General features: G+C 36.8%; 1 protein-coding gene across 8 annotated transcripts in view; it reads right to left on the bottom strand.

Annotated features, from left to right (window-relative positions):
• VAV3 (vav guanine nucleotide exchange factor 3) overlaps positions 1 to 27,411 on the bottom strand; it is a 395,385-nt gene that overhangs the window by 39,121 nt on the left and 328,853 nt on the right. For 5 of the 8 annotated variants that reach the window (XM_049700676.1, XM_004263108.3, XM_033434205.2 and 2 more), the window contains 2 exons: positions 11,248 to 11,313; positions 1,605 to 1,639 (listed from right to left, as the gene is read on the bottom strand). In XM_049700676.1, coding sequence (XP_049556633.1) covers positions 1,605 to 1,639; positions 11,248 to 11,313 — 101 coding nt within the window. Of the gene's footprint in view, positions 1 to 1,604; positions 1,640 to 11,244; positions 11,314 to 14,993; positions 15,185 to 27,411 lie in introns of those variants that run through there. The other 3 variants (XM_049700678.1, XM_033434212.2, XR_004485033.2) reach the window with 2 other exon arrangements.

Genomic DNA, 27,411 nt, shown 5'->3' with positions numbered 1-27,411 from the left:
AGGAGATATAGGTATGCATATAGCTGATTCACTTCGTTGTACACCAGAAACTAACACAACATCGTAAAGCAATTATACTCCAATTAAAAAAAAATCCATCTAGTTTGTGGCTTTAGTATTTCTCTAAAATCATTACTCTTGTAACTATTATGCCTACTTACATGAAAAATAGTAAAAGAAAAGAGAAGGAAACTATCATCATACTCTCATGATTTCACCAGTCCTTTATGTTTTTCAGTTTGATTATCCATGCTATCAGCTCTATTCTCCAAACTTAATTTGTCAGGATTACAGTCTTTAATTCCACGAAAAGTAAGACCTGAAATTTATCTTAAACCAGGTAAACATGTAGCAAAGATTTCCAGTTCCATTACAGACCTGCTACAATTTCTCCAGCAAGCTCAGTGCTGAAGCCCAGAGAGGGATGTCAGAGAAAGCAGACAATGACCACAGAAGGCAGAGATTGCTGGGGAGGGAGAGCAAGACTGCTGAGGAGAGGATCTCATACTATGGACAATATATTCCTACAGTAACCCAGCATTTTTCATGCTTTGGTTATATAACAGAAAATGATCAGAATTTAAAATATCAAAGAACTCAGGTGTTAGCTACACCTGCAAACTGAACTAGTACTATATACTCTCAGAATATCTCATTTATATACATATCCTGATATCTAGTTTGTATACATATATTTCAATATCAAGAAAGTAAAGATAGATGCAGTCATTTTAAGAGGAGCCAAACTCAAAATTCAGGAAGCAAATATCAATAAGTAAATATGCCCATGTTTTGTACTTTAACAGGTGGTATGCCAATGTACAGACAGCATAACTTGGAATCCTGGCTGTACCATTTACTAGCTGGTTGGCCTTAACCTTTGTTTCCTCATCTGTAAAAATAATAAAAATAACCTTCCTTATACAGATGTTGGAAAAACAAAACAAAATGTGTAAAATACTAAGTACATACTAAATACCCAGAATATGTTAGTTATTATCATATAATGATTATAACTATTCTAGATTCTGAATAGTTTTTCCAGTTGAGGATATCATTTCCCCTTAAACTCATAATGTCTAAAAAATAATAATCACTATCTACTGCTTCCTTGTTTCTGTTAGTGATACTGCTAACCTCCAAGTGTTATGTGAGCTCCACAGAGACCTAAAACTTTAGACTTGGACACATCTTGCTCCTCCAATATTATGTGTTATAAAATGTATTTTTAGGATCTACTGTCCTTTCTGGGTTAAATTTTAGTTTCAGAAAATGGAATCATACCTTTTTTCTCAACTCCATGAAATTTACTCTTCTAAAATACAATATACATTTGCCCATGTCCCATTCCTCTCTGTGGATGGTATAAACTTTGGATTTACAGCCAAGTACATGTGCTTGTACACACACATGCACCACTCTCTGATAAAGATATGGAAAGGTCAGCAATATATAAATTCATTATGGTGTTTTGTTGCATCTGAAAACAGCTTTAGCCAGGACAAATGGAAATGGAATGTAGTTTACTACTCCCTCATTTAAGGCGTCCTCGAGCTAAGGATATGGTATTTCAACTCAGCTACATAAACATTTTTAATACTTACCAGGGTTGGCAAGAATAATCTACTGGTTTGGGCACCTAGGATGTAAAAAGGCAAAAATAGATTAAGTTTACTTAAGGGAAGCTTTTAGAAATCAATCATTAATTCAGTTCAGCTGACCCAGCTCTATAAAACCCTAGGTAGCACAGTCCTAGAATTATCCATTGGCAATATTATACAGAGCGAATCATAGTATATGTCAGATAAGTAGAAAATAATTCATTTCACTTTAATTCTTTCATTCATTTTACTGCCACTGTACCTCTAAAGGAAGAGATAACAGGAAAAATATGAATTGGAATCTTTTGGTATTTATTATCAAGGCAGTTTAATCCTATCATAGAAAATCAAAATGAAAATGTTAGGAAAACCAAATAGCACACTGCTTTCCCAATACATGGGGAAAACAGGCAAAATAAACAATATACACCTGATATAGACTCTTATTGTGTATCACAAATTTTAAACTCTGATTTAGAAGTCTACCAACTGGAAAACCGTTTATTTATGAAAAAGTCATAGGAAATATTCATTTTTCCCTTTTCTCCTATGGAGCTTTACAAAAGAGAAAAACTTTATTTTCTATGCAAATAAAGAAAGAAAAAGAAAACTTCTAGTTGCTGATTGCAATTAGAAAATGAGCAAAGCCAAAGAAGGCACACCAATATTCATAAAACAACAAATACAATTCATACTGTGTAATTTTCATGAATCACCTGAATCTTTGATGTATACATTCCATGTTATTCCTGGGCCTTTTAATACTGCGTGATTAAAAATACTGTTACCCTCACTTGTAACTGAGGTCTGGTTAATGTGAATATATCTCTAGCTATGTCCGTTTTCATAATGGGCTGTTACTATTTTGACCTTCCAGGTTAAGAATTATTTGTAAAAAACTATCCTTCTGGTCAGAACATCTCTAAAGTTACTAATATTTAAATATTTTATCCTATGGATCACATTTTCAATTTCACCACTGTGTAAAATCCTGATACACACATAACATATTGAAAGTAAATTATTACCATTCTACTCCTGCGAATATTTTCTTATACCATTTTGTTTTCGCAAATAGAAATCAATCTTCAACAGTTTCCCTTTTAGTAAAATATACATGACCTCAGAAATCTGATGGGGAAAAAAGTGTTTTCCTCCTTCCCTCTACCCCTCTGTATTCTTCAAATGTATGCTCATTCCTAAACCTATCTCTCTCTTCCTGGAGAACGACAACAAAAAGAGAGAAAAAGGACAGAGCAGGTAAAGAGCTTCAACATATTTTGACTGGATTTTCTCAGCTGGGAAGGATCCACAAAAGTGAAGAGTGACATAAAATTCTAAAGTAGAACAGAGATTGAGGCTGTTCCATCCGGATGTGTCCTTCTGAAGCTTTTTCTCTCTTTGGTACATTCTGATGCGTGATGAGCCAGGACTGTCTTCTCAGCTGTGATCCCCATCATCAGAGTAGGATCCTGTCCTTTTCCATCTGACATGAGCCCTCCGCATTTCTATCATGTGTACTTTGGGCCCTCGTCTAGAGGAATATCTCATATATAAGGCTATAAACAATTTTGTTCTCATCTTTGACAGTTTTTCCCTAATGCCTTTTTCTGCCTTCATCATAGGCTGTTTACATTGTTAAAACTTCTGCTGTGGATGTAGCGTTTTAAAAAAATTTCATTGGGAATATAGCATACATATAAAATTAAATATAAGATATATGCTTCTTCCCAAGTACATTTTATAAAAGCTAGATGAGACAGAAGTGAACTTTCTGTGTTTGTTAGGCTAGAAATGTCATTATTTCATCCTCATTGAGGAAAGATATATTTCTAATTTTCTTTCAAAACTTTGAGTATATTATTCTTACTGCTTCAAATATTGAAATTTCATTGTATAGAATTCCCATTCAGTTCTTTTTTATAGTTCTTATTTCTCTGCTGAGGTTTCCTGTTCATTCATTATGAACATACAGTTAACCCTTGAACAAAACGGGTTTGAATTGCATGGGTGCACTTATACGTGGATTTTTTTCAATAGTAAATACTACAATACAACACAATCTGCATTTGATTGAATCTATGAATGTGAAACCACAGATATGGAGGAACTGTGAATATAGAGGGGCGACTATAAGTTATAGGTGAATTTTCCACTGCTTGGAGGGTCAGCACCCTAATCCCTGCATGTTTCAGGGGTCAACTGTATTTTCCTTTATTTATGTCCTTGAGCACGGTTATAATAGCTACTTTAAAAATCCTTTCTTGCAAATTCTATCATTTGGGACATCTGAGGGTTGTTATCCTTTAATTGTCTTTTCTTTTGAGTGTGGTTCACGTTTTCCTGTTTTTTTGTGTACTGAGTGATTTTAGATGGCCTCTTGGACGATTTGAATGATATGCTGTAGAGGCCCTGGATTCAGTTATGCTCCTACAAAGAGTGTGGTTTTTCTTAGAGCAGGCAGTTAACTTGTTTGAACTCCAACTGCAAACTCTGTCTTCCCTGTGGTAAGGGGCAACTGAATACTTCGTTAAGTTCTTTTAGCCTAAGCTCAGCTACTTGAAGTCTGCACCACTCAGAGACTGAGGCAATGTTTATACACAGAATTTGAGGTTCTCCCTCACTCTTCTTTCCTTTCTAAGATTTCTTATCTCCCTTTCCAGATTGTGTTTGCTTCAAACTCCATATTCTGCCCTTCAAGCCAGTAATACTGTGAGGTTTCTATCTGTATTTCAGCCACCCTGCATGGTGCAGCCCAGTGTTTTTCCTTAAGCTAGCCTTAAAGCCAGGAAACTCACCTAGTATCATCCTTCTTCTGAATGTCAAGTCCTCTCCTAGCCAGTATGTTCAGATAGTTGTTTTTGTAAAAAGTATTTTGTCCAGAGTTTGTAGTTATTTTCTGTGGGAGGCTTGGTCCAATAGGAGCTACTTGACAATGACCAGAAGTGGAAACTCCTATTGTTTCCATTATTGCTGTTGTTAGCTATATGTCTAATCATCAACCCTTTATAGGTAATCTGTATTTTCTCTCAGGTTGGTTTTAATATTTTCTCTTTGTCTTTGATGTTCTGCAGTTTCACTAAAATGTATCTAGGTATTGATTAAGTTTAATATATTCTTCTTGACTATTAAGATTAGTTTTATCATAAATTCTGGAAAATTCTCAGCCATCATTTGAACATTGCTTTCCCACAATTATCTATATTCTCTCTCTCAATAGATGTATTTGAACTTTATCATTCCATTCTCTTACATTCTCTATCTCTTAATCTTTCTGGACTATTCACTGAGAAATTTATTCAGATTTTTCTTCCAATTTTCTGCCCAGCTGGGTCTCATACATCATGTAATGTTTCCATTGTTCCTCACTTCAATTGCTATATCTGATTCTTTTTGAAATATGCCCAAACGAGAGTGACTTGTTTTCCTTTTAGACTTTTATTCCCCCTTTTATTTCTTCAACCATATTAAACATACAATTTTGAACTTAGTATCTGATAATTCCACTACCTGTTGTCTTTGTGGGTCTAATTCTGCATTTTATTGTCTCTGCTGACTTTTGCTTAAGGTGGGTTTGTTTCCTCATAAATATAATTATTCCAAATTGTGAATTTATAATCTCTGGGACTTTATCAGTAGAAATCCTTTGAGGCGCCAATCTAGAGAGAATCTGTACTTGCACTGGGAACACAATCAATGTGGCATCATTTTATACTATGTTTCTTTTTAAAAATTTTATTTTATATTGGAGTATTGCTGACTAGCAATGTTGCATTAGTTTCAGGTATACAGCAGAGTGATTCAGTTATACATATACATATACATCATATACATATACAAGTTCTTTCCCCATTTAGGTTATTACAGAATGTTGAGTAGAGTTCCCTATGTTATACAGTAGGTCCATGTTGGTTTTCTGTTTTAAATATAGCAGTGTGTAAATGTCAATTCCAAACTCCCAATCTATGCCTCCCCCGCACCGCTCCCCCCGGTAACCATAAATTCATCCTCTACCTCTGTGAGACTGTTTCTGTTTTGTAAATAAGTTCATTTGTATCATTTTTTTAGATTCTGCATATAAGCGATATCATATAATATTTGTCTTTCTCTGTTTTACTTCACTTAGTATGATAATCTCCAGGTCCATCCATGTTGCTGCAAATGGCATTATTTCATTGTTTTTAATAGCTGAGTAATATTCCATTGTATATATATACCACATCTTCTTTATCCATTCATCTGTCAGTGGACATTTAGGTTGCCTCCATGTCTTGGCTATTGTAAATATTGCAACAATGAATATTGGGGTGCATGTATCCTTTTGAACCATGGTTTTCTCTGGATATGTGCTCAGGAGTGGGATTGCTGGATCATATGGTAGCTCTATTTCTAGCTTTTTAAGGAACCTCCATACTGTTCTCCATAGTGGATGTACCAATTTACATTCCCACCAAGAGTGTAGGAGGGTTCCCTTTTCTCCACACCCCTTCCAGCATTTATTGTTTGTAGACTTTTTGATGATGGCCATTCTGACTGGTGTGAGGTGATGTCTCATTGTAGTTTTGATTTGCATTTCTCTAATAATTACTGATGTTGAGCATCTTTGGATGTACCTCTTGGCCATCTGTGTATCTTCTTTGGAGAAATGTCTATTTAGGTCTTCTGCCCGTTTTTTGATTGGGTGATTTGTTTTTTTTTTTTTTTAATTGAGCTGCATAAAGTGTTTATTTTGGAGACTAATCCCTTATCGGTTGCATCATTTGCAAATATTTTCTCCCATTCTGTGGGTTGTCTTTTTGTTTTGCTTATGGTTTCCTTTGCTGTGCAGAAGATTTTGAGTTTAACTAGGTCACATTTGTTTATTTTTGTTTTTATTTCTATTACTCTAAAAGATGGATTGAAAAAGATATTGCTGCAATTTATGTCAAAGAGTGTTCTGCCTGTATTTTCCTCTAAGAGTTTTATACTATCCAGTATTACATTTAGGTCTTTGATCCATTTTGAGTTTATTTTTGTAAATGGCATTAAAGAATGTTCTAATTTCATTTTTTTACATGTAGCTGTCCAGTTATCCCAGCACCATTTATTGAAGAGACTGTCTTTTCTCCACTCTATGGTCTTACCTCCTTTGTCATAGACTAATTGACCATAGGAATGTGGGTTTACTTCTGGGCTTTCTATACTATTCCATTGATCTATATTTCTGTTTTTGTGCTAGTACCATACTCTTTTGATGACTGTAGCTTTATAGTATAGCCTGAAGTTAAGGAGCCTGATTCTTCCAGCTCCGTTTTTCTTCTCAAGATTGCTTTGGCTATTTGGGGTCTTTTGTATCTCCATACAAATTAAAAAAAATTTTGTTCTAGTTCTGTGAAAAATGCCATTGGTAATTTGATAGGGATTGCACTGAATCTGTAGATTGCCTTGGGTAGTATAGTCATTTTGACAATATTGATTCTTCCAATCCAAGAACATGGTATGTCTCTCCATCTGTTTGTGTCATCTTTGATTTCTTTCATCAGTGTCTTATAGTTTTCAGAGTACACGTCTTTTGCCTCCTTAGGTAGGTTTATTCCTAGGTATTTTATTATTTTTGATGCGATGGTAAATGGCATTGTTTCTTTAATTTCTTTTTCTGATCTTTTGTTGTTAGTGTATAGAAATGCAACAGATTTCTGTGTATTAATTTTGTATCCTGCAACTTTACTGAATTCATTGATGAGTTGTAGTAGTTCTCTGGTAGCACCTTTAGGATTTTCCATGTATAGTATGACGCCATCTGCAAACGGTGACAGTTTTACTTCTTCCTTTCCAATTTGGATTCATTTTATTTTTCCTCTCTCATTGCTGTGGCTAGGATTTCCAAAACTATGTTGAATAAAAGTGGCAAGAGTGGATATCCTTGTCTTGTTCCTTATCTTAGAGGGAATGCTTTCAGCTTTTCCTCATTGAGTAATGATGCTAGCTGTCACATATGGCCTTTATTACATAGAAGGCATCCACACTGGTCCTTTCGTATTTTCTATTTCCTCATGGTTCAGTCTTGGGAGATTGTAGCTTTCTAAGGATTTGTCCATTTCTTCTAGATTATCCGTTTTATTGGCATATAGTTGCTTATAGTAGTCTCTCATGATGCTTTGTATTTCTGTGGTGTCAGTTGTAACTTCTTTTTCATTTGTAATTTTATTGATCTGAGCCCCTTCCCTTTTTTCTTGATGAGTCTTGCTAAAGGTTTATCTATTTTGTTTAACTTTTCACAGAATCAGCTTATAGCTTCATTGATCTTTATTATTGTTTTTTATCTCTATTGCATTTATTTCTGCTCTGATCTTTAGGATTTCTTTCTTTCTATGAACTTTGGGTTTTGTTTGTTCTTCTCTCTCTAGTTGCTCTAGGTGTAAGCTTAGTGTGTTTATTTGAGATTTTTCTTGTTTCCTGAGGTAAGACTGTATTGCTATAAACTTTCCTCTTAGAACTGCTTTTGCTGTGTCCCATAGGTTTTGGATCATCGTGCTTTCATTTTTATCTGTCTCTTGGTATTTTTTGATTTCCTCTTTGATTTCTTCAGTGATCCATTGGTTGTTTAGTAGCATATTGTTTACTTCATGGTTTTTTACAGTTTTTTTCCTTGTAGTTGATTTCTAATCTCATAGTGTTGTGGTTGGAAAAGATGCTTGATGTGATTTCAATTTTCTTAAATTTACTGAGGCTCACTTTGTGGCCCAGCAGGTGATCAATCCTGGAGAATGTTCCATGTGCACTTGAGAAGAATGTGTATTCTGCTGCTTTTGGATGGAATGCTCTTTAATATCAATTAAGTCCATCTGGTCTAATGTGTCATTTAAGACCTGTGTTTCCTTATTGATTTTCTGTCTGAATGATCTGTCCACTATCGAAAGTGGGGTGTTAAAGTCCTCCCCTATTATTGTGTTACTGTTGATTTCTCCTTTTATAGCTATTAATATTTGCCTCATATATTTGGGTATATATATATATATATATATTTATAATTGTTATATCTTCTTCTTGGATTGATCCTTGCTCATTATGTAGTGTCCTTCTTTGTCTCTTGTAATAGTCTTTAAAGTCTATTTTGTTTTATATGAGTATTGCTACTCCAGCTTTCTTTTGATTTCCATTTTCATGAAATACCTTTTTCAGTCCCCTTACTTTCAGTCTGTATGTGTCCCCTAGATCTGAAGTGGTTCTATTGTAGACAGCATATATATGGATCTTGTTTCTGTATCCATTCAGCCAGTCTGTGTCTTTTGTTTGCAACATTTACTTCATTTATGTTTAAGGTAATTATTGATATGTATGTTCTACTATGTTTCTAGCTTAGTATTATTTAGGTCACAAAGCTAGTATGAATTCCAACCCCCCATGTGGGTGGTTTTTGGATCTAAAGTTAAGAATTCTTAGGGGAGAGAGACTTTTTTTTCTGTTCCCCACCAAGATCCAAGACAAAGATAGGCATATCTTCTCCTGTGGGATAGTTTTCTTCTTGTTCACCCACTGAGGGCTCTGCAATTCACAGAGAGACACCCAAGTTTGCACTGTGCTTTAGCTCTAGGCTTTCCCTCCAGTAACCATATTGCCAGAAATGAAATTGTCTCCTGTGTTTTTCCTCCTTCTGCTTAGCTTCATTCACCTAACTTAACCTACAACCAACAAATGAATCTATAATTTCATTAAATAAAGCAGTAAAAATTTAATAGCTATTTATTAACTTTAAGCTATAAAAACAATCATATTTAGTTGGTAGTCCTACCCATAATTATGTGTTCCTCTACAACTCTTTATTAGCTAAAATTGTAAGCACATTTCTTTTTCTAGTAACTAACCAGATCACAAAATATCATTCAGTATTATCCTATAAGCTGATTTAATTAATATCTGCCATTGTTAATTACCTACATTTAGTTAGGAACTTTTGTTTGCTTTTTCACTTCTTTGTTCATTCATACAACAAAAATTTATTAAATACCTACTGTGTGCCATACTATTCCTAAAATAAAACTTCAAATGCTCATTCTATGCTATATTCAAGGAGCTGTGAAAAGAAAACAGTACATGGTACATGAAATGCTTAATAGTTTTTTTTATTGGAGTATAATTGCTTTACAGTGTTGTTAATTTTTGCTGTACAATGAAGTGGATCAGCTATATGTATACATATATCCCCTCACTTTTGGGCCTCCCTCCCCTACTCCCCCCATCCCACCCATCTAGGTCATCACAGAACACCAAGCTGGGCTCCCTGTGCTAGGTTCCCAAAATCTTAATGTTAATTTTCTGCTATGTGCCTACATATAAATATCAGTTCTTTAAGCATAGGAAGCCTTAATCTTATTCATATAAATGACAGAAAACTAGCTAAAGAATCATTTTTGCTTATCTAATTAAATGAGAGTGGTATGAAATTTCAATAATTGTTTTCAAGATTACAACATAACCTGAATAATATGTGGCATTAGATCATAGAACCAACAGAAATAGCAAGAGCTTTTTTTTTTTGATTCCCTTTGCTTTTGAAATTAATTAAGCTTGAATGAGTGGAGTAAATTATTCTTCAGACTACATCTGAGGTTAAGGATGGCAGACATTCCCATTTATAATATTAAAAAGAATGTTCAGTTTAGAAAACTGGGAAGGACTGAAATAAGGCAAGCAGAATAGTTTAAGAAGGTTTTTTCCCCCACAAACCAATAATTCCATTGTATTAGTAAAATAATTTCCTTTAATTAGAGTTAAGAACTTGAAAAGTGTCACAGAAAAATCCACCCCAAACACCAAATTACGATGATAAAATAACATCACCCTAAACAGAAATTTATAAATTTCATAAAGCATCAGAGAGTATATTTTATGTTATAGTCATCCATAATAATATTTGAGTAAATATTCATTCTTCTTGTATCTGCCTAACGTGTTTGATGTTTTCAGAAAATGTCATTACGACACTAAATAAACAGTTATGACAAACTAAAGCACAGAAAAATATATTAAGAGATTTGACTGAAGAATCTGCGGACATTCATGCTTTCTAGCAGGCTTTCAAACACACTAGTTGAAGTGCAATCTCTCTGTAACCCAAAGTGACTGGAAATATATTAGACCATACCATTCTTACCTCAGAGGGAAAAGGGAAGTTTGTACAATACATCTGATCAGTAGCTTTAGTTTATTCCTTCTAAAACCTTATAAAAATGTTAATTTTGTAAATTATACTAAGTAAAATTTTCCTGTTGCATGTATTCCCTTAACATTGTTCTTTTTTGCGGTAGCGGGCCTCTCACTGTTGTGGCCTCTCCTGTTGCAGAGCATAGGCTCCGGACGCGCAGGCTCAGCGGCCATGGCTCACGGACCCAGCTGCTCCGTGGCATGTGGGATCTTCCCGGACCGGGGCACGAACCTGTGTCCCCTGCATCGGCAGGCGGACTCTCAACCACTGCACCACCAGGGAAGCCCCTTCCCTTAACATTTAAAAATATTTCCTGACAATGGAATCATCATAATCTTGGAATATGTTATTAATAAGAAAATATTAATAGAATTAATGAGGGGCCAGACCAGTATCCTTTGTACTTTCTTGACAATTCATTATAGCATCAAAAAACAAAGTAGAAAGAAATAAAATACTCACACATGGGCAAGGCTTGACAGCATCACTCGGAAAAAATCCAACCTCTCCAGATGTTAAATTTCTACCCTAAATTAGAAAAAAAGATGCCAGTTTTGAGAACAAATTTACTATAATGATGATCCCATAGCAGTAGATGCATAATGTTGTCAGTTGGGATCCTCAGAATTACTTCCACATTGTATCCAGTCCTAAGCATTAACTGACTATGGCTCAGGAAGGGAAGCATAAGCAGAAAGGTTTTAAAATTGTTAAACTTTACATATGGCTTCATATCACGATTATAAAATAAGAATTCAAGTTTGACTTTCCAATCTACCATTCATTCAATTTTGTTAACTTCACACCCCTCAATCCTATAATAGAGATAATAGCATACTATATCTTTCAAATTTATATTCATAAATACAAGTAGATCACATTGGTTTTGTGTAAGCTCATAATTAATTAGGATATCGGTATCCCTAACAGAACTCATGAGAATGTTCCTCCAACAGGATGAGACATTTCAAGACATGTGGAAATGGAAAACAGAACATAATATGACATTTTAGATGATTTTCAAATTTAGGAGAAAGAAACAGGATATTGATTAAGGGAAAGGGACAGTTAAGATGTTGGAAGAAAGGATTAGGACTCAAAACGCCATTGTAAATGAGAAAAGAGGGAAGAAATTAACAATAAGAAACGAATTTATTCTTGGAGACCTTTGGTCAAATTCCTCTTTAAAACAATCTCATGACACAATTGTTTCCCTTTTCTAGAAAGACAAACTGTACTCAAAACATACTGCAACAGGGCTTCCCTGGTGGTGCAGTGGTTGAGAGTCCGCCTGCCGATGCAGGGCACACGGGTTCGTGCCCCGGTCCGGGAAGATCCCACATGCCGCTGTGCGGCTGGGCCCGTGAGCCATGGCCCCTGAGCCTGCGCGTCCGGAGCCTGTGCTCCGCGACGGGAGAGGCCACAACAGTGAGAGACCCGCGTACCGCAAAAACAAACAAAAAAAACATATGGCAACAATAAGCACATGTAATTAAAAAGTTCTTGTGAGATTATTTCTCCTTGTCCAGATATTGGGCTTGTTTTTATTTGCCATTTAACCATTGCTTGCTTCTCAGTAGCTCAGATGAATAAGTTGCATTATAATTGAATGCTACATGCTCTATTATTTTTGACAAAGAGAGTAACAAAAAACGATCAGAAAACATCTCCCTCTTGAAGTAGTATCGCTTTGTTCCCACAGATCTTGGCTATGAGTTTGTGGAGGACATTTTAAAAAGTGGGAATCTAGAATTCAAGACAATGATGAGGAGGAAGACGAGGAGAAAAGGGAAGACGGGGGAGGGTAGAGTGGGAGAGAGAGAAGGTAAGTGGAGCAGAAAAGGGGGAAGAGTCAGAGGTATGGGGAAAAGGGGGGAAAAAAGAGAAGAGGAAAGGGTGGGGTTAGGATAGAAGGAGATCAATTACGTAACCAGGCAAGGAGAAGATAATAATTTTGGCCAGGTTCTCAAACCACATTGCACTTGCATATTAGGGAAAAGGTAAGTGAACAAGAGGGGTATTCATTCATTTAGTCAACAAATACAGTATCTCATGTTTGGTTAGACACTGAGAAAAATGCAAAAATTCATAAAACAGTTCTTGTTTTCCCCTGTATTTTCAGAAGATATGTATACACCTAAATATAATACAAAATAGAAAGGGCTAAATACTGAAAGAGGTACAGGAGATGCTATGGAAATTCAAAAGCTAAACTGAGTATTGGGGTTTTGCCAGAAAGCTACATGGAAGAGGGGGCACATGAATGTAAAATGTGCAGGGTTTAAACAAATAGAGATGGAAATGGAGAACATTCTGAAAACAAAATACATCAAGAGAAAGGCATGGGGCTAGGAAATTACAGGATGTGCATGGGAAATGCAAATCGTTCCCTTTAAATGGAGTCTAATAATGAGTAACACTTATTGTACCCCTAACTGTATGCTAGACACTGCCCTGAGTGTTTCATTTAATCCTTATAATAATCCTTTGTCGTAGGTCCAACTACTATCCCTATTTTAAAGGTGAGAAAAATGAGACATAGAGGAGTTAAGTGATTTGACCATGATCACAGAGCCAGTAAGTGACAGAACCAGAATTCAAATTCAATTGTTCTAACTTCAGAGTTTTGCACTGCTTCTCGCTACAGTGTAAGACTCATAAAAGGGCACAGTAGAAAGAAAGCTAAAAGGTACTAAGGAACCAGTTTGACAATGATATCTGAATTTATCATTGGCCATGGGGTTTCAATAAAGGGGTTATATTATATTTTAGAAGAACTAACCTGGCATCAGTATGCAAGCTGGCTTGTAGATGGGCATGACTTTATAGGTGAGAATAACATTAAAGAAATGGTGTCATAGAAAGGGAAGGAGGTCTGGAGGAAGGGAAACAGGTGCTAGAGACATCATTTAACTACAGTGTTTGGGACCTGCCTATGGATTAGATATGGGAAGAGAAGACTATGGGAGTTAAAGATTGGGGGAAAAGTCAAGGATGGAGGTGATCCATCCAGATAACACAGATTTAGATGGCAGTCATATAGAGGGGAACCTTGAAATCACAGGAGCAATAACGTTGTGGAAGGAAATGTAGACAGAAGAAAACAATACTTAGAGAAATTAGTCTAATTAGAAGGCAGGAAGGAACCACCAGGAGGGAGGAGAATCAGACACTAGAGTGTGATGGCAGCACAGTAACTATAAGGTTGGAAGGAAATGTTCCTTTCATTCAACTGTATTTACTGAGTGCTTTTTGGTGCTTTATTTTAAGCATGACACTGAGATACAAGTAAGTATAATATTTGGGGACTATATGACTAGCTAGACCCTTATATAAATATAAATGCACCACGATGCTACCTGAGTAGAAAATATAAGGGTGTGCAGGTGGGAACCATGTACTGACCGAGGCTCATAAGTGAAAAGGGTGATTGTTTTAAAGTAAAATAAGACCTCTGAGAGTACACCAAAGGAGGTAAGTCTGTTTTTCAGGGGAAAGGCCTAAGCAAGAGCTTTACAATGGTTTTTTAAAACCTATATTTGAAGATGTATCAACAAATTGGAAAACTTTGGCAATTATAAGAACGGTGAACTGTCAATTCCTATCCTTCATCAGAAAAAGAACAAAAGGTCTTACTCTATTGAATGCAGAGTTCGGGAAAAGCAGTGATATTCTGTGACAGTGCATTTAACACTATTGGAGAACTCCCAGGAGAAGGAATTTTTCTCACTAAGCAGACTACTAACAGCATTCTGAATTTTTTCCTTAATGAAATGTCCTAGCAGTGCAGGCTACATTTCCTTAATGGTCACAGGCATCCCTTAGATGACAAAGAGGTGAGAAAGAATTTAACATAACAGACAGATAGATGAATAAGGTCACATTTCCTCACTAATTTCTATGAGATGTCAGTTTCAGCTATGGGAAATAATATGTGCTATACTTAATGATTTTCCACTTATAAGGCAGTAGCCATCCTACAACATTTGGAAGATTAAAAAACAAAGTAGTGTGTAGGTGGGGTGTCTTTGGTTCCCTGGTGTTTGTGTGTGTGCTGTGCATTGATCACTCATTAATACTAATGGGCGGAGCAGCTATCAATCTCCTACGCATGGATGGAACTGCAGACTGTAGCTATGAAATCAACCATTTTCAAAGGCAATGATTTTGTACACTTTATGTGATCTATTTATGAAATTTTTACTAACCTTGATAAGAGACATGTAGCTGAATTTCCTTTTTCTTTACTTTTCCTGTGTGGGCATTTTATTCCGGGTCAGATAATCAACTTGTCATTCCTTTTATGCCTATTACAAATGCCAGAAATAGGGAGTCTTCTTTTCGTTATCCTCCTGTCTGATGTTTGTTTTTGTGAGTCCCTTAACATCTTCAAGGTCAACTTGAAAACATTTACAGTTATGTGTCATCTGATGTACCATACTGTGCTATCTTCATATGCATTTAGTCTACAGGGCATTCTCTACGTTATGTGATGGGACTTTTGTAAATCTAACAGTATAGTTTGGGTCATTATGAAAATATTCTCTTTGGAAAGTACCTGAGAGAATAGGTTATGGGCTGTATATGGTAAGAAAAGTTGCACCTTTATAGCTTTCATTAAATGTTGCAGACATAAAACAATATTAAATTATAATTCATAAAATAATCCCTTTTTTCCTGAAAAGCAAGTTGCTTCCTGTATAAAAATGAATCAAACAGAAAATCGACAACTATCTCTGAAATTCCTGAATGTCACAAATATAAATGCATATTCAGACATTTATTCCTAACTGACCTTTGGTTATAACGATTTTTCATTTTTCTTCAATAGGAAACTACAGGGACTCATAATGAATTAAAACTACTTAGAAATGCTGGTAGAAATGATATTTACAATCTACCTATATGGAGAAAAGCATTAATGTATGCTAGAATGGCAGAGCTAAAGCTGCATTTTTAAACTCATAAACAAGGATGGCTGCAAATGATAGAAAATAACCTCCAAAAATCTTAATCGTAAATTGCTTGGCTCCTAACTTTGTACAAAGGAGAAAAAATTGCTTTAAGAAAAATACAGAGTGTCTTTTCCCTGTGGCTCATTTATCCCCTTAATACCACCTGCACTGGAGCTTTAATGCACTCCTGGAATAGCACTGAACAATTTGAAACAGATGTGGAAAGCTGAATGTGAAAGGGACAGATTAATGGTTATTTATGAAAGATTGGAAGTTCTCCCAAGTTACAATGCCCTAAACACTTTCAATGTATGCATGATGGTGCTGTGGAGATTACTAAGCGATTTATCACACATGGGTAAGGGCCAGAGCAACTGTCACTCTGGCCAGTCACTCTCTCACTGTCAGAAATACACTGCCATGGGGGGTGGCGGAGGGGAGATGTACAGGGTGGCCATGAATTATGGGAATACAAGTGAATATACAAATTAATTGACTGAATGGATGGATAGCTTTTAGCAAGCACTACTTTGGGAATTATTCTGACCGGCTTCTTTTTTTTTTTATTCTTCACTTTTTGTGAGTACGTGAAATGGAACCAAAGGACCAGAAAAGGAGAGAAGACCACGACAAAGAACCTGTCTGAAATTGGCCTTTGGTAAGGAATGATCTCTGATCATAGTTGCAGCCACACTGTAACCAGTGTCATCAGTTAGATATACATCAGTGTTAGTTGTTGGAAAACAGAAAAAGGCAGTATCAGACAGCAGGGATGTGGCATCAGAAGAGCTCATTCTCTTCCCAGCTCTGCTATAAAAATCTGTGCAACTGCAGGCAAGCCTCAATGATAAGGAAGAGGATAAGATCTGCCACACAGACCTCACCAGGGTGTTACAAGGATCAAAGAATTAACATATGTGAAAGCACTTGGTAAATGCCAAAAAATCCCTATTCTTTGTTTTTTCCTACAATATTGCTTTTTGATTTATCTCAATTTTTTTTACTCCTAAATTTTCATTTTTTTTGGTTGGCCTATTCACATGTCATTAAAATAGAAATACCTGGTTCTGCGTATAATCCCACCATCTTTCTTATTTATATTTATGCAAGTTTGCTAAGCCACAAGTAACAGGCTCTCATATGTTTCACCTGAATAGGAATTAATTGCATTGCAGACAGTCCATTTCTTTATCTCAATGCTTTCTTGCTAGTACACACATTTTTTTCATTGTTAATTGCTTCTTGTATGTTGAGTAAGGTAAGAAACACATTTTTCTACTCGTGAACACCATGAAAATTTGCCAGACATAATTGCATATGGTTATACTGAATGGTCCTAACAGTGAATTCCAAAATATTCATGCACACACACACAAAGGAACAAAACCATAAACCATGTGCTTTTACCATTTCTCAGTCAAAAGAGAACAGGGTCTTTAACTTTTGTCCAATGTATAAACAGTAAACACAAGGTTTTTCAGAAGGCTGTATGAAACTCACATTCCTGGTATAGTTCATCTGTAGGTAAGTGGCTGTCATAAGCTTAGAATTCTGAATAACTCTAAAAAAAACTTGCATCTTGATCTAGGATCTTTGAAATTAAATTTATCTTCACTTTGTAAAGGTTTATAATTGCATCGAGTCATCAAAATATGTGACAAAGGCCTCTTTTATATTTGATGGTTTTTCCAATGCACACAAAACAGTTTATGTTTACTATATCTGAAATTTTGGCAGACAAGTATCAAAAACTAAAAAAGAAAAGAATTGTGAAATGTACGCTAAGAAAAACCCACTAAAAAGCCATAAGCTGTATTTCTACACTTATTAGATGTGAGATGAATATAAAAGCAGAATGAGACTTGAGACTGCAGTATATTTTTCTTGCTATCCAAAAAATGTATTCTGTGAGGTTCTTGGATTTCTCCAGCAGGGAAGGGAACTCTATAGTTATGGGTGTCTTGAGGCTTTTTCTCCAGATTCTCACTGGCTAAGACACTATACTATACACAGTGCAATCTTGAATCAAAATCTTATAACTGATGAAAGAAAAATCAGCAAGCAAAAAACCAATCTGCATGTAGGTAAGCCAAATCCTAAGTGGTTACTCAGTACAAAATCTGGAAAGAAAAACACAGTTCTACCACATCTTGGAAGAAATCCTATTTGGGGAGAGGCCACATAGTCCCCAAAATAAATCAGGATTACCAAAGGTCCAAAATATAGATATTTGTTTTTCTACTCCTAACAGACAATTGATGAATGTTTTCCTATCCTTGGTGATTTTAATTTTAAGTAATCACAAAGGAAGTATTCTGAGTAATAGCACCTTACAGATTATATGCTCATGGCAGCATTAGGCATTTTTAAAGAAATTACTCTTCTACTAAGGACAGAATTAGTATTTTAATGAAAAGTGTATTGGCTTCTTTATTTACACTATGCTAGGTACCAGGAGATTACAAATGAATAACATGGCTACTATCTTCAAGGATCCCATTCAGATCATGTCTTAACTAGCTTTTGATTTGGTTATTTCCATAGAGTTTTATAGAATTTTGGATCAGAAATAAAACTTTTGTGGTAATATTGATAATTTGATAGGTATAGAGAATCAGGAACCCAGTATTCTCTTCCTGGCTTTCAGAGCTTCAGTAAGTCATTTAATCATTCTTGGCTTCAATATTCTCACCTGTAAAATGACAGACTTTGAACCATGAATTTCTGAGGTCTCTTTTACTACTAAAGTTCTTTGTTTATATGATCATGTTTCCCAAGTCCCTACAGTTCTCTGGTCAGTTACTGTTACTAAGAAATATCTGAGCTACAGACTCTTAATTACGGATACTACGTGTCAGTAATTTAATCTGGTTGTACTTATAGAAGAGAAGAACATTTCAGGTCCTTAATGACTTTCATTCTAACTCAGTGTGAAGTCTTCCGTTTTCCAGGGTACACAGGATTGGCTTGTTAGAAATGACATTCCTTCATTCATTCTTTAGGAATTCACATTACCATGAATAATTAAAATTCAATATATGTTATAATCTGATAAATTACTTGGCCCAAAGCCTTAAGGGTATGCACACGTGCACACTCTATTGAAACCCTTCACAGTATCAAATCAATTGCAGATTGATGGCCCATGGAAGGTATTCTGTGCTTGACACAAACTTGTAGTAATTATGACAGAACATAGCTTATATGGTGGTAAAATAATAGAAGAAAAAGGACCAGAACAGATTTCCTCAGAACTTTTTCCTTAATAATGTTACTCTCTATTTGGAAAAGAAGAGGTAATACTTTAACTGTTGGAACTTCTACTTAGACAGCAGAGACTTCATCTAGTCATATTATAACCTACATTTTGCCCTGTCCCAAATGTAGGTTATAATGGGAAACACGGGAAAAGTACCAGTAAGAACTGTTAATCAAAAATGCCTGTCTTGAGAGTTAACAATTAGGACCTCACCCACTTTGTCAGGAGGTTTGCCAATTCCCACAATACAGTCTGTACACTTGGAAACATTCCTGCAAACTCAGTTTATGATCTATTCAATCAAAGCCAGTTGGCAGTTACCCAGGGAAAATGATTCTTATAGGCCTTTACTAATGTCTATTATCTTCCATAATCATCTCTCCCGGGCCTCTCTCGTTCTATTACAGCCACATTCTGCCTTTATCTACTTTCCTGTAATTAGGGACCCTGATTTAGCTCAATATTTTGAGGTAAACACCTGTAAAATTAAGATCTCATAATTACAGGACATACTTATACCAAATCAGCCTCTACTCTTTTCACACAGCTTCTAATCTTCTAATGCACAATTTCAATTCTGCCTTGGTTTCTCCTAGGTTTACACAAGGGATGTGCAAGTGGTGAGAGGCAGTGTAGAAGCCAAGCCAAGATCACCTGAGGAACACCTGGAACCTGCTCCAGTACTGCCTAAAAAGGTATCGCTGTCATGATAAAAACCAAGTTTCAGATTTCACAAAGAAACGCCCTGGAGTAGGAATCTCACCTAGGAAAAACAGTTCCCAGAGATGTTTACTCTCTGGTTTGTAACGCCAAAGCAATGAGTCTTTTGGTATCAGGAATCAAGTTTTCTTAACAAAAGAGATACGATTCTTTCAGAAATATTTCTTTTGTGTTCTGTTTGCCTCTGATGATGATGCAGTCTGACACTCGAATTTTAGATCAGGAGAAAAAAATGCATAGTTTTAGAAAATTCTATTGTAGCTAATATTCTTGTGTGGTCTAGAAGGAATCAGAAAAGTCTCCTTATTTAGGGCAAAGGAAAAGAATGCTTTGAAGTGACTTGACAACTAAAGTAGCAGGCAGAGATGTTGTTGGGAGGAAAGAGCCACTAATTCCCCTCCACTTACCTCCCTTCTTTGGACATCAGAGGGTGTCTGGGTCAGGTCCTGTGTTATAGGACAGATGGCTTAAGCACAAAAGGTCAACAGTTCCCACAAGTAAGCACACCATTCCCTAAGCAAAGTTTCTTTTCTGTAAACCCCTGTCCCTCTGTTTCCTTCCCACTCTCCTTGAGGTATCTAAGGCCTTCCTGGTCCAAACCTGCTGTGAAGAAAGGGCTCATGATTTTATCCTGTTTATGTCAGCTGTGTCCTTCAGAATTTATCATTTGTGATTTTATGTCTAATTATGAAGTAAAAAGTTTAATATCTAACTAAAGAAATTTCAAGAATTGGGTATCAGAATTGGGTGAGCAGAGTGGTCTTCTATGAGCCTGTGTATATTAGCAGGACTCTTCATATTAAATGTGGGGAAGATGAAATTTTAAGCTTTTTAGAAACCAAACTGATACTCATTTTCCCACTTCTGAAAAATGAAGCTCTTTCAAAATCATTAACAATGATATTTCAAATCAAAATCTTTCAAAATCATTAACAATTACACCAAAATATACTTTTTCTCCTTTTCAATTTTCTTTCAAGTTTACTTCCTATTTCCTATGATTTTTATAACACCAACATGCTTGTGAGTCATTTAAATATTAAAATCCCCATTTTATAGATAAAGAACTTGAGGACACAAGGTTAAATAGCTTTAAGACTATTCTGAGAGAACGAAGATAAATTTCAATCTGACAAGATGAATGAATACTTTTATGGTTTTTCAAATAACAGCATAAAGTGTAATTTGAGTTAATAAACAATGAATTTGAGAACTTGTAAATAACATATGTGTTATGGAAATAGGAGCTCTAACCAGTTATTCATTTTAAACCCATGGACTGAATGCCTCTTTTATTCTAGGCATTAGAGATGAAGATGCGAAAGCCATGGTTCTTACCTTTCTGGAGTGCTCTAACTGGACAGGGAGACGGATGAATAAACCATTAGGATACAGTATGATGAGTTACAAGATAGAAGTCCTTTTGGTTCAGATAATGTGACCCCCCAAATTGAGTCTTGATGGTAAAGAAGGATTTATCTAAGAGAATGTGGGTAGAGGGGAAATTTCAGGCAGAAGGTAAAATATATGTCAGCGACTGAAGGTTTGAGAAAACATGTCTCCTATGAAAAAGATCCCTTCAATTGAACCCTCCAATTTTTTTCCGAGTTAGAATGAGAAAAAATGCACCTGTAAAAAAAAAATCACCTGGATTGTTCGTTTGAACACAAATAAATACAGCAGTCATGTGGGAAGAAAAGTTCTGACAAGGTAAACTAAGACAAGGGTCAACTTGCTGCAGTCACTACCACTGTGTCTTGAGGGCTCAGACGGTGGTAAAGGGGGATTTAACCCCTTTTTGCCCATGGCCAAGTCCAGGGCCAACCCCACCCCTCCCCCACCCCAGTCTCCTTGCCTCGCGACTCCGTGTGGGTAGGAATGCTTCCCTCCTGTTGAGACTCTCCCTAAGTTCAACTTATTTTCTGACTTTTTATTCTTTCCTTTGAGACAAAGAGTTAAAAAAAATTTAAAAAGCAAATACTTCTACGTAAAGCAATGTTTTGTTTCCTGATTATTCTACCAAAACAGAACTAAACTGCCTTTAAAAAAATGTGTTTTCCTTAAAGGTATAAAAAATTACAAGTGACTCTCCTAAAGCAAAGAAAGGATGCTCTAACATATAGAACTAAAGTAGGAGACCAGAAGTCTGGAAGAGAGTCTGATTTTAATTCTGCACATGCCGTCCTATAGATGGATGATAAATTTGGCCCTTTAAAAACCACAGTTATAATTTACCTTCTTCATGGAGATTTCTGTAAATTAATCAGAATGCATATAAAAACATTTTCACTCCTTAGAATAAAGATCATGTAGATGTATGATTTGTAAGTGTGAAGTATCACAACTATTTACTAGGTTATTTAACTTTCATTGTGGATAAAAAATATCTTTGGCACACTGATTACAGTTTACTGCTTATAACCGCCTTTTGGTTCCAATTAGCTTACAAAATTCTCCCTGTGGAACATTTGGGTATTCATAAATGACAATGAAGCAAATAAAGCCCCATGATATAGGACACAGGATCCTCATTGTTTCAGTAAGCTTTATTCTAAGAAGAAAACACATAAAAAGCACTCTATTGTAATGGAACCCATAGATGGCATGGCAGGATGTTATATTTGCCTGTTTCTCTCTCTTGCCCTCTTTCCCTCTCTGATAAGTAGAAATCTGTATCTTTTCTGGGAAAATAAAGTTTCCAATATGAACAAATCTCTTTAGGCCAGAAGGATATTTTCCTCAGTTACTAAGCCCTTATTATCACATATTGCAACACGTTTATCATCAGTCCAATGACATGATCAGGATTGTTCCATATGTTACACTCAGTAAAAACTGTGCCTTACACCTACACTAGGAAACACACTAAATGGCCCATTTCCTATTTTATATTCATTTCACTGGAAGGCAATTTTATAGAACTTTCGAGGAAAGAAAAAGACAACAAAAAAGACTGAGAAAACGAATCCCTTCAATGCAAAGATTAAACAGAGAACATTTTTACAGCTCAAGTGGCAACTCATTGTTTGAAAGAAGTTATGAAAATGCAGATCGCCCACTCACTTCAATAGCATTAGAAATTACTGTTGTTATAATAATAATACAGACTAGACGAATAGCTATTCAAAGAAAGAAAGTTCCTGATAGACAGTAGAGGATAATTTGTACTCTCTGGACATAGAGTATGTAGAAAACATGACAGACTACAATAAAATCCAACTTTCTACACTAATGAGTGAAGTGACTCGCTTGGAAAAAAAAGAAGAAAACAGTTTAGTTTAGAAATCATAATTTCTTGAAAATTTCCAAATAAGCCAAAGCACTTAACTAGTACAAAAGACATTTTTGGAATGCAAATGCAAAGCCACTGTAACAGCCCAGTAACAATCCTAGATTAATATCCTCAGGTTTAACTCTAGGTATATTTGTAACAATATGATTTACAAAAACTCTTAATTAAAAACTTAAAATGGAAACCAGCTGCATCACTTTATCCTGAGCTTTGATCATTCCTCAGATCACTAAGGCCATGAGATTAGAAACCAGTTGTCTTGTTTGTGGTCCTCCCCGGGTGAAGCACAGTCAGACACATAGTAAGCAATTTATTAGTATTTGCATGGATGAATTGGTGATCATTCATCCCTGAACTGATGAATGGGTGAATAAATAGAAGCTACTGTTTAACGAGCACTGTGCTAGAACTCTTCCATATTTTATTCTGTATGCATTTTACAGATGATAAAGCTGAGGTGCACAGAGCAAGTAGTCTCTAAAGGTTATGCTGCTAGATGGCAGAATCAGTAACTAATACTCAGCAAAATGAGCTATAATTTCCTAAATGCTAGCACAGGAAAGAAAATCACTTAACTTGCTTCTCTGGTGCGAATTATGTACAATCTCAAATGAGACCAAACCAACTGAGTAGAGACCAAAGAGAGTTGCTTAAAAACTATCTTCTCAGAAGCAAATGAAAAAGAAAAACTCCCCAATGCAGGAGTCACATCTGATAGGGTGCAGACCATAAAGCACTTGTCACATTGAACACGAAAACTGGCACATTAACGTACCTGATCCACTGTAAACACACCTACAGACTCACATGATTTCAGAGAATCAAACCAGCAACGTTCTTTATACGCTTAGACCCAACAAGGAAGAGAGTTTTGTTCAGAAATTTAAAAAACATGTCACTGTAGAGCATACCACTGAGTAAGTACACATTCAGGCCAGTTTCCTACAGTACTTCCCACATGTACAGCCTGTAAAACAAAAGCTGATTTTATCACGACAGCCTTAAAGTATTGCAAGATCTTAATTGCCTTTTGAATTGGACAAAACAATTGTATCAAGTTCAGTATGAAGGGTGCAGCAACTATATTTTCAATGTATACAGATTCTTTGAAAATATACCCTTTACTCGATATCTGTCAGAGCCAAAGTACTGAGTTCATTTTAACACCATATTTTGTAGTTAGTTTGCTATAAATGACCAAATAGTGAGCTGGGGATAATGCCCTAACTCTCATGGAATCTTACCAATTGGATCATCTAGTCAGTGGCTGACATTAAATTTATCTGGGATTGTATACAATCTACTCACGCCTGGGCTCAACACAGAGTAACTGTATCCTAATCTCTGGAAGTGGAGTTGTGTGTTGACATTTTACAAGGCACCCCCTCCCAGATGACTCAGTCAGAGTTGTGAGCTCTACTCTGGTCCAGCCCCGCTCTTGTAACAAATGAAGAAATTAAGCCACATAGCAATTAACTGACTTGACCCAGGCACAGAGCTATTGGGCTACAGATGCATGACTTGAATCCAGGTTTTCTCATTCTGCCACTACTCCTTTCAATAAGGCTAGTATCTGTTAGCTAAAAATCCTTTGACTGGCTTAGAGGTACCCATAAGACAATTCTGACCCACGCTATATCCTTGTCAGAAATACTTAATGAACTTGGAACATATCTTGGAAATTCAAACAGAGCACTAGCTGCCAGCAGGCATGAAGGGTTCTTCTAAAGACAGGCAACCTAATGTCAAACCAATAATTGGAGCTGATAATTGAAGTGTGAGCTATGTCTGAGCAGTGAGTACAGAGCTGATACTCAATACACACTTGCTGAACTGAACTAAATGTGCTAATTGTTTTCCTCTGTTCTAGACATTAGCCTTTCTTGTTCCTATCATATATCATCCCCTCAACAGATACACACACACGTTTTGTCATCGAGTGGTTCTCATTTCTCCGGAGAGTTTCCAAAGCCATTATACCGTCATACGAGAAACACCTCATGTTTCCAGGCTGCTGAAATGAAATGACAATAATTTCTTTCTTATAGTCTAAAGAGAATAGAAGGCAGTACAATTTAGTAAAAGAGTGCTGGGGCTTCCCGTTCATCACTCCGTCCTAAGAAGAAAGAAGCTGAATGGGCTGAAAAATCAACAACTTTGCTTGGATCCATAAGAGAGGTGAAGACACAGGACAAACCTTGGCCCTGAAGACCAGAGAGACAGACAGGCAAACACAGGGAGTCACAGAGGAGGAAACTCACCAGCAGAAACTACTACAAGACCCAGTGCTGACGCAGCGGTGGAAAACCTGCACTGTAACTGACAAGTTGCTGGCCCCTTAGTGTCAACACCCCTCAGAGTTAAAAACTCCAGGAGCCCAGTCACTGGGGGAGCCCCACCATATTGTAAGACTTACCTTAAGGAGCTCAACCAGATTCCCATGGTAAATATGAGAAAAAAAATTCCCTCTTGGCTACATGCAGAGGGAGGGCAAAAGGCATTCCCCTCTTAACAAGGCCTGCCCTTAGAGGAAACTAGTTAACCAGAGCACAACCTTCTGGGGTATTTTCAGAGCCTACCTGACCTGGGGAAGAAAAACACTCAACTCCAGCCCACTCTAGCCATCCTATACCACCTTAGAGGGGAGAAAGAAAACTGAAAACAAAACAAAACAAAACAAAACCTGTGAGGTTTATCATCCAGAGGCACAAGCTCACTAAAAAATGGGACCTAATCATAGGACAAATATGTCCCCTCCTGCCACACTTCACCACACCACTAAAGGCCTATTTACAGCAGTTCCCTTTACACAGTACCTTACACCTGGCTACCCAAGAAAAAAAAAAAAACCCACCTGGTTACAAGACATACCAAAAGGCTACTTAACTTCACAGTGCGTTAGTTTGCTCATTTATAAAATGGGGATAATAATAGTATTTTTTATAGAATTTTCATTAGCATTATACGTGTTAATATATGTAAAGCGCGCTTAGAACTCTACCTTGTACATAAAAAAGGTATAATGAACACTAGTCATTAGTGCTATTGTTGTCATTATTGTCGCAAGAAAGGAATAAATAGAGGGAATTCTGTCCAGGTCTGCCGGAAACAGGGCTAGGAGTAAGAAGGTAGATGGGACAGGAAAGGCTTCACAGAGAAGGCTCCAAATGAGCTGGAGTAGCAGCAGGAAGGCGTACACGGGAGGGATGGAGGGCACATAGCATATGGGCCACCCATGAGAGATGAGGTCAGAGAAGCAGGCAAGGATCGGACACAGATCCTCGGGTTCACAAATGCTTCCATTCAGACTAAGAAATGTGAATTCCATATGGTCGAAGGAAGACCCTGGAAGACTTTAACAAGGGATTATGTAATTCACTGCAATGTGAACTTTGTAGTGGTGGGAGGGTGGCAGGAAGACAAATTCTGGAGGCGAGGAGACCAGTTAGAAGGTGATTTCAGATGTCAAGCAGCAGCTGATTAGAGTAGAAACTAGGCAGTGACAGTAGAGATGGAGAGGAAGAAATGCATTGAGAGCTAGTCAGAGGATAAAAGGAGGCTTATCTGATGACTAAGGAGATGAGGAGGTGGTGAGAGAATGGAAGGAATAGAGAATATACCAAGATGCCAGACTTGAGTGGAGGGCGGTGGATGGATTGGATGGTTATGTCATCAATCAATAAGGATACAGAACACTTGAACAACACTATCAATTACTTGGACTTCATTGGCATTGGTAGGACATCCCACCACAAAAAGTAGAATACACATTCTTTTCAACTGTACACAGAACATTTCTCAAGACAGACCACTTTCTGGGCCATGAAATAATTCTTAATAAAATAAAAATTATTTAAGTCATACAAACTATTTTCCCTTATGATATGGAATTAAATTAGAAATTAAAAGAGAGCGGGGGAAGATGGCAGAAGAGTAAGACGTGGAGATCAACTTCCTCCCCACAGATACATCAGAAATACATCTACACGTGGAACAACTCCTACAGAACACCTACTGAACGCTGGCAAAAGACCTCAGACCTCCCAAAAGGCAAGAACTCCCCATGTACTTGGGTAGGGCAAAAGAAAAAAGAATAAACAGAGACAAAAGGATAGGGACGGGACCTGCACCAGTGGGAGGGAGCTGTGAAGGAGGAAAGGTTTCCACATACTAGGAGCCCCTTCGCGGGCAGAGACTGCAGGTGGCAAAGGGGGATGCTTCAGCGCCGCGGAGGAGAGCGCAGCAACAGGGGTGCGGAGGGCAAAGTGGAGAGATTCCTGCACAGAGAATCGGTGCCTACCGGCACTCACCAGCCCCAGAGGCTTCTCTGCTCACCCGCTGGGGTGGGCGGGGCTGGGAGCTGAGGCTCGGGTTTTGGGTCGGAGCGCAGGGAGAGGACT

The sequence above is a fragment of the Orcinus orca genome, chromosome 1, assembly GCF_937001465.1.
Source record: "Orcinus orca chromosome 1, mOrcOrc1.1, whole genome shotgun sequence".
Taxonomy (NCBI): domain Eukaryota; kingdom Metazoa; phylum Chordata; class Mammalia; order Artiodactyla; family Delphinidae; genus Orcinus; species Orcinus orca.
Note: the sequence above shows the minus strand (reverse complement) of the source record. Positions and strands in the feature narration are given on the sequence as shown.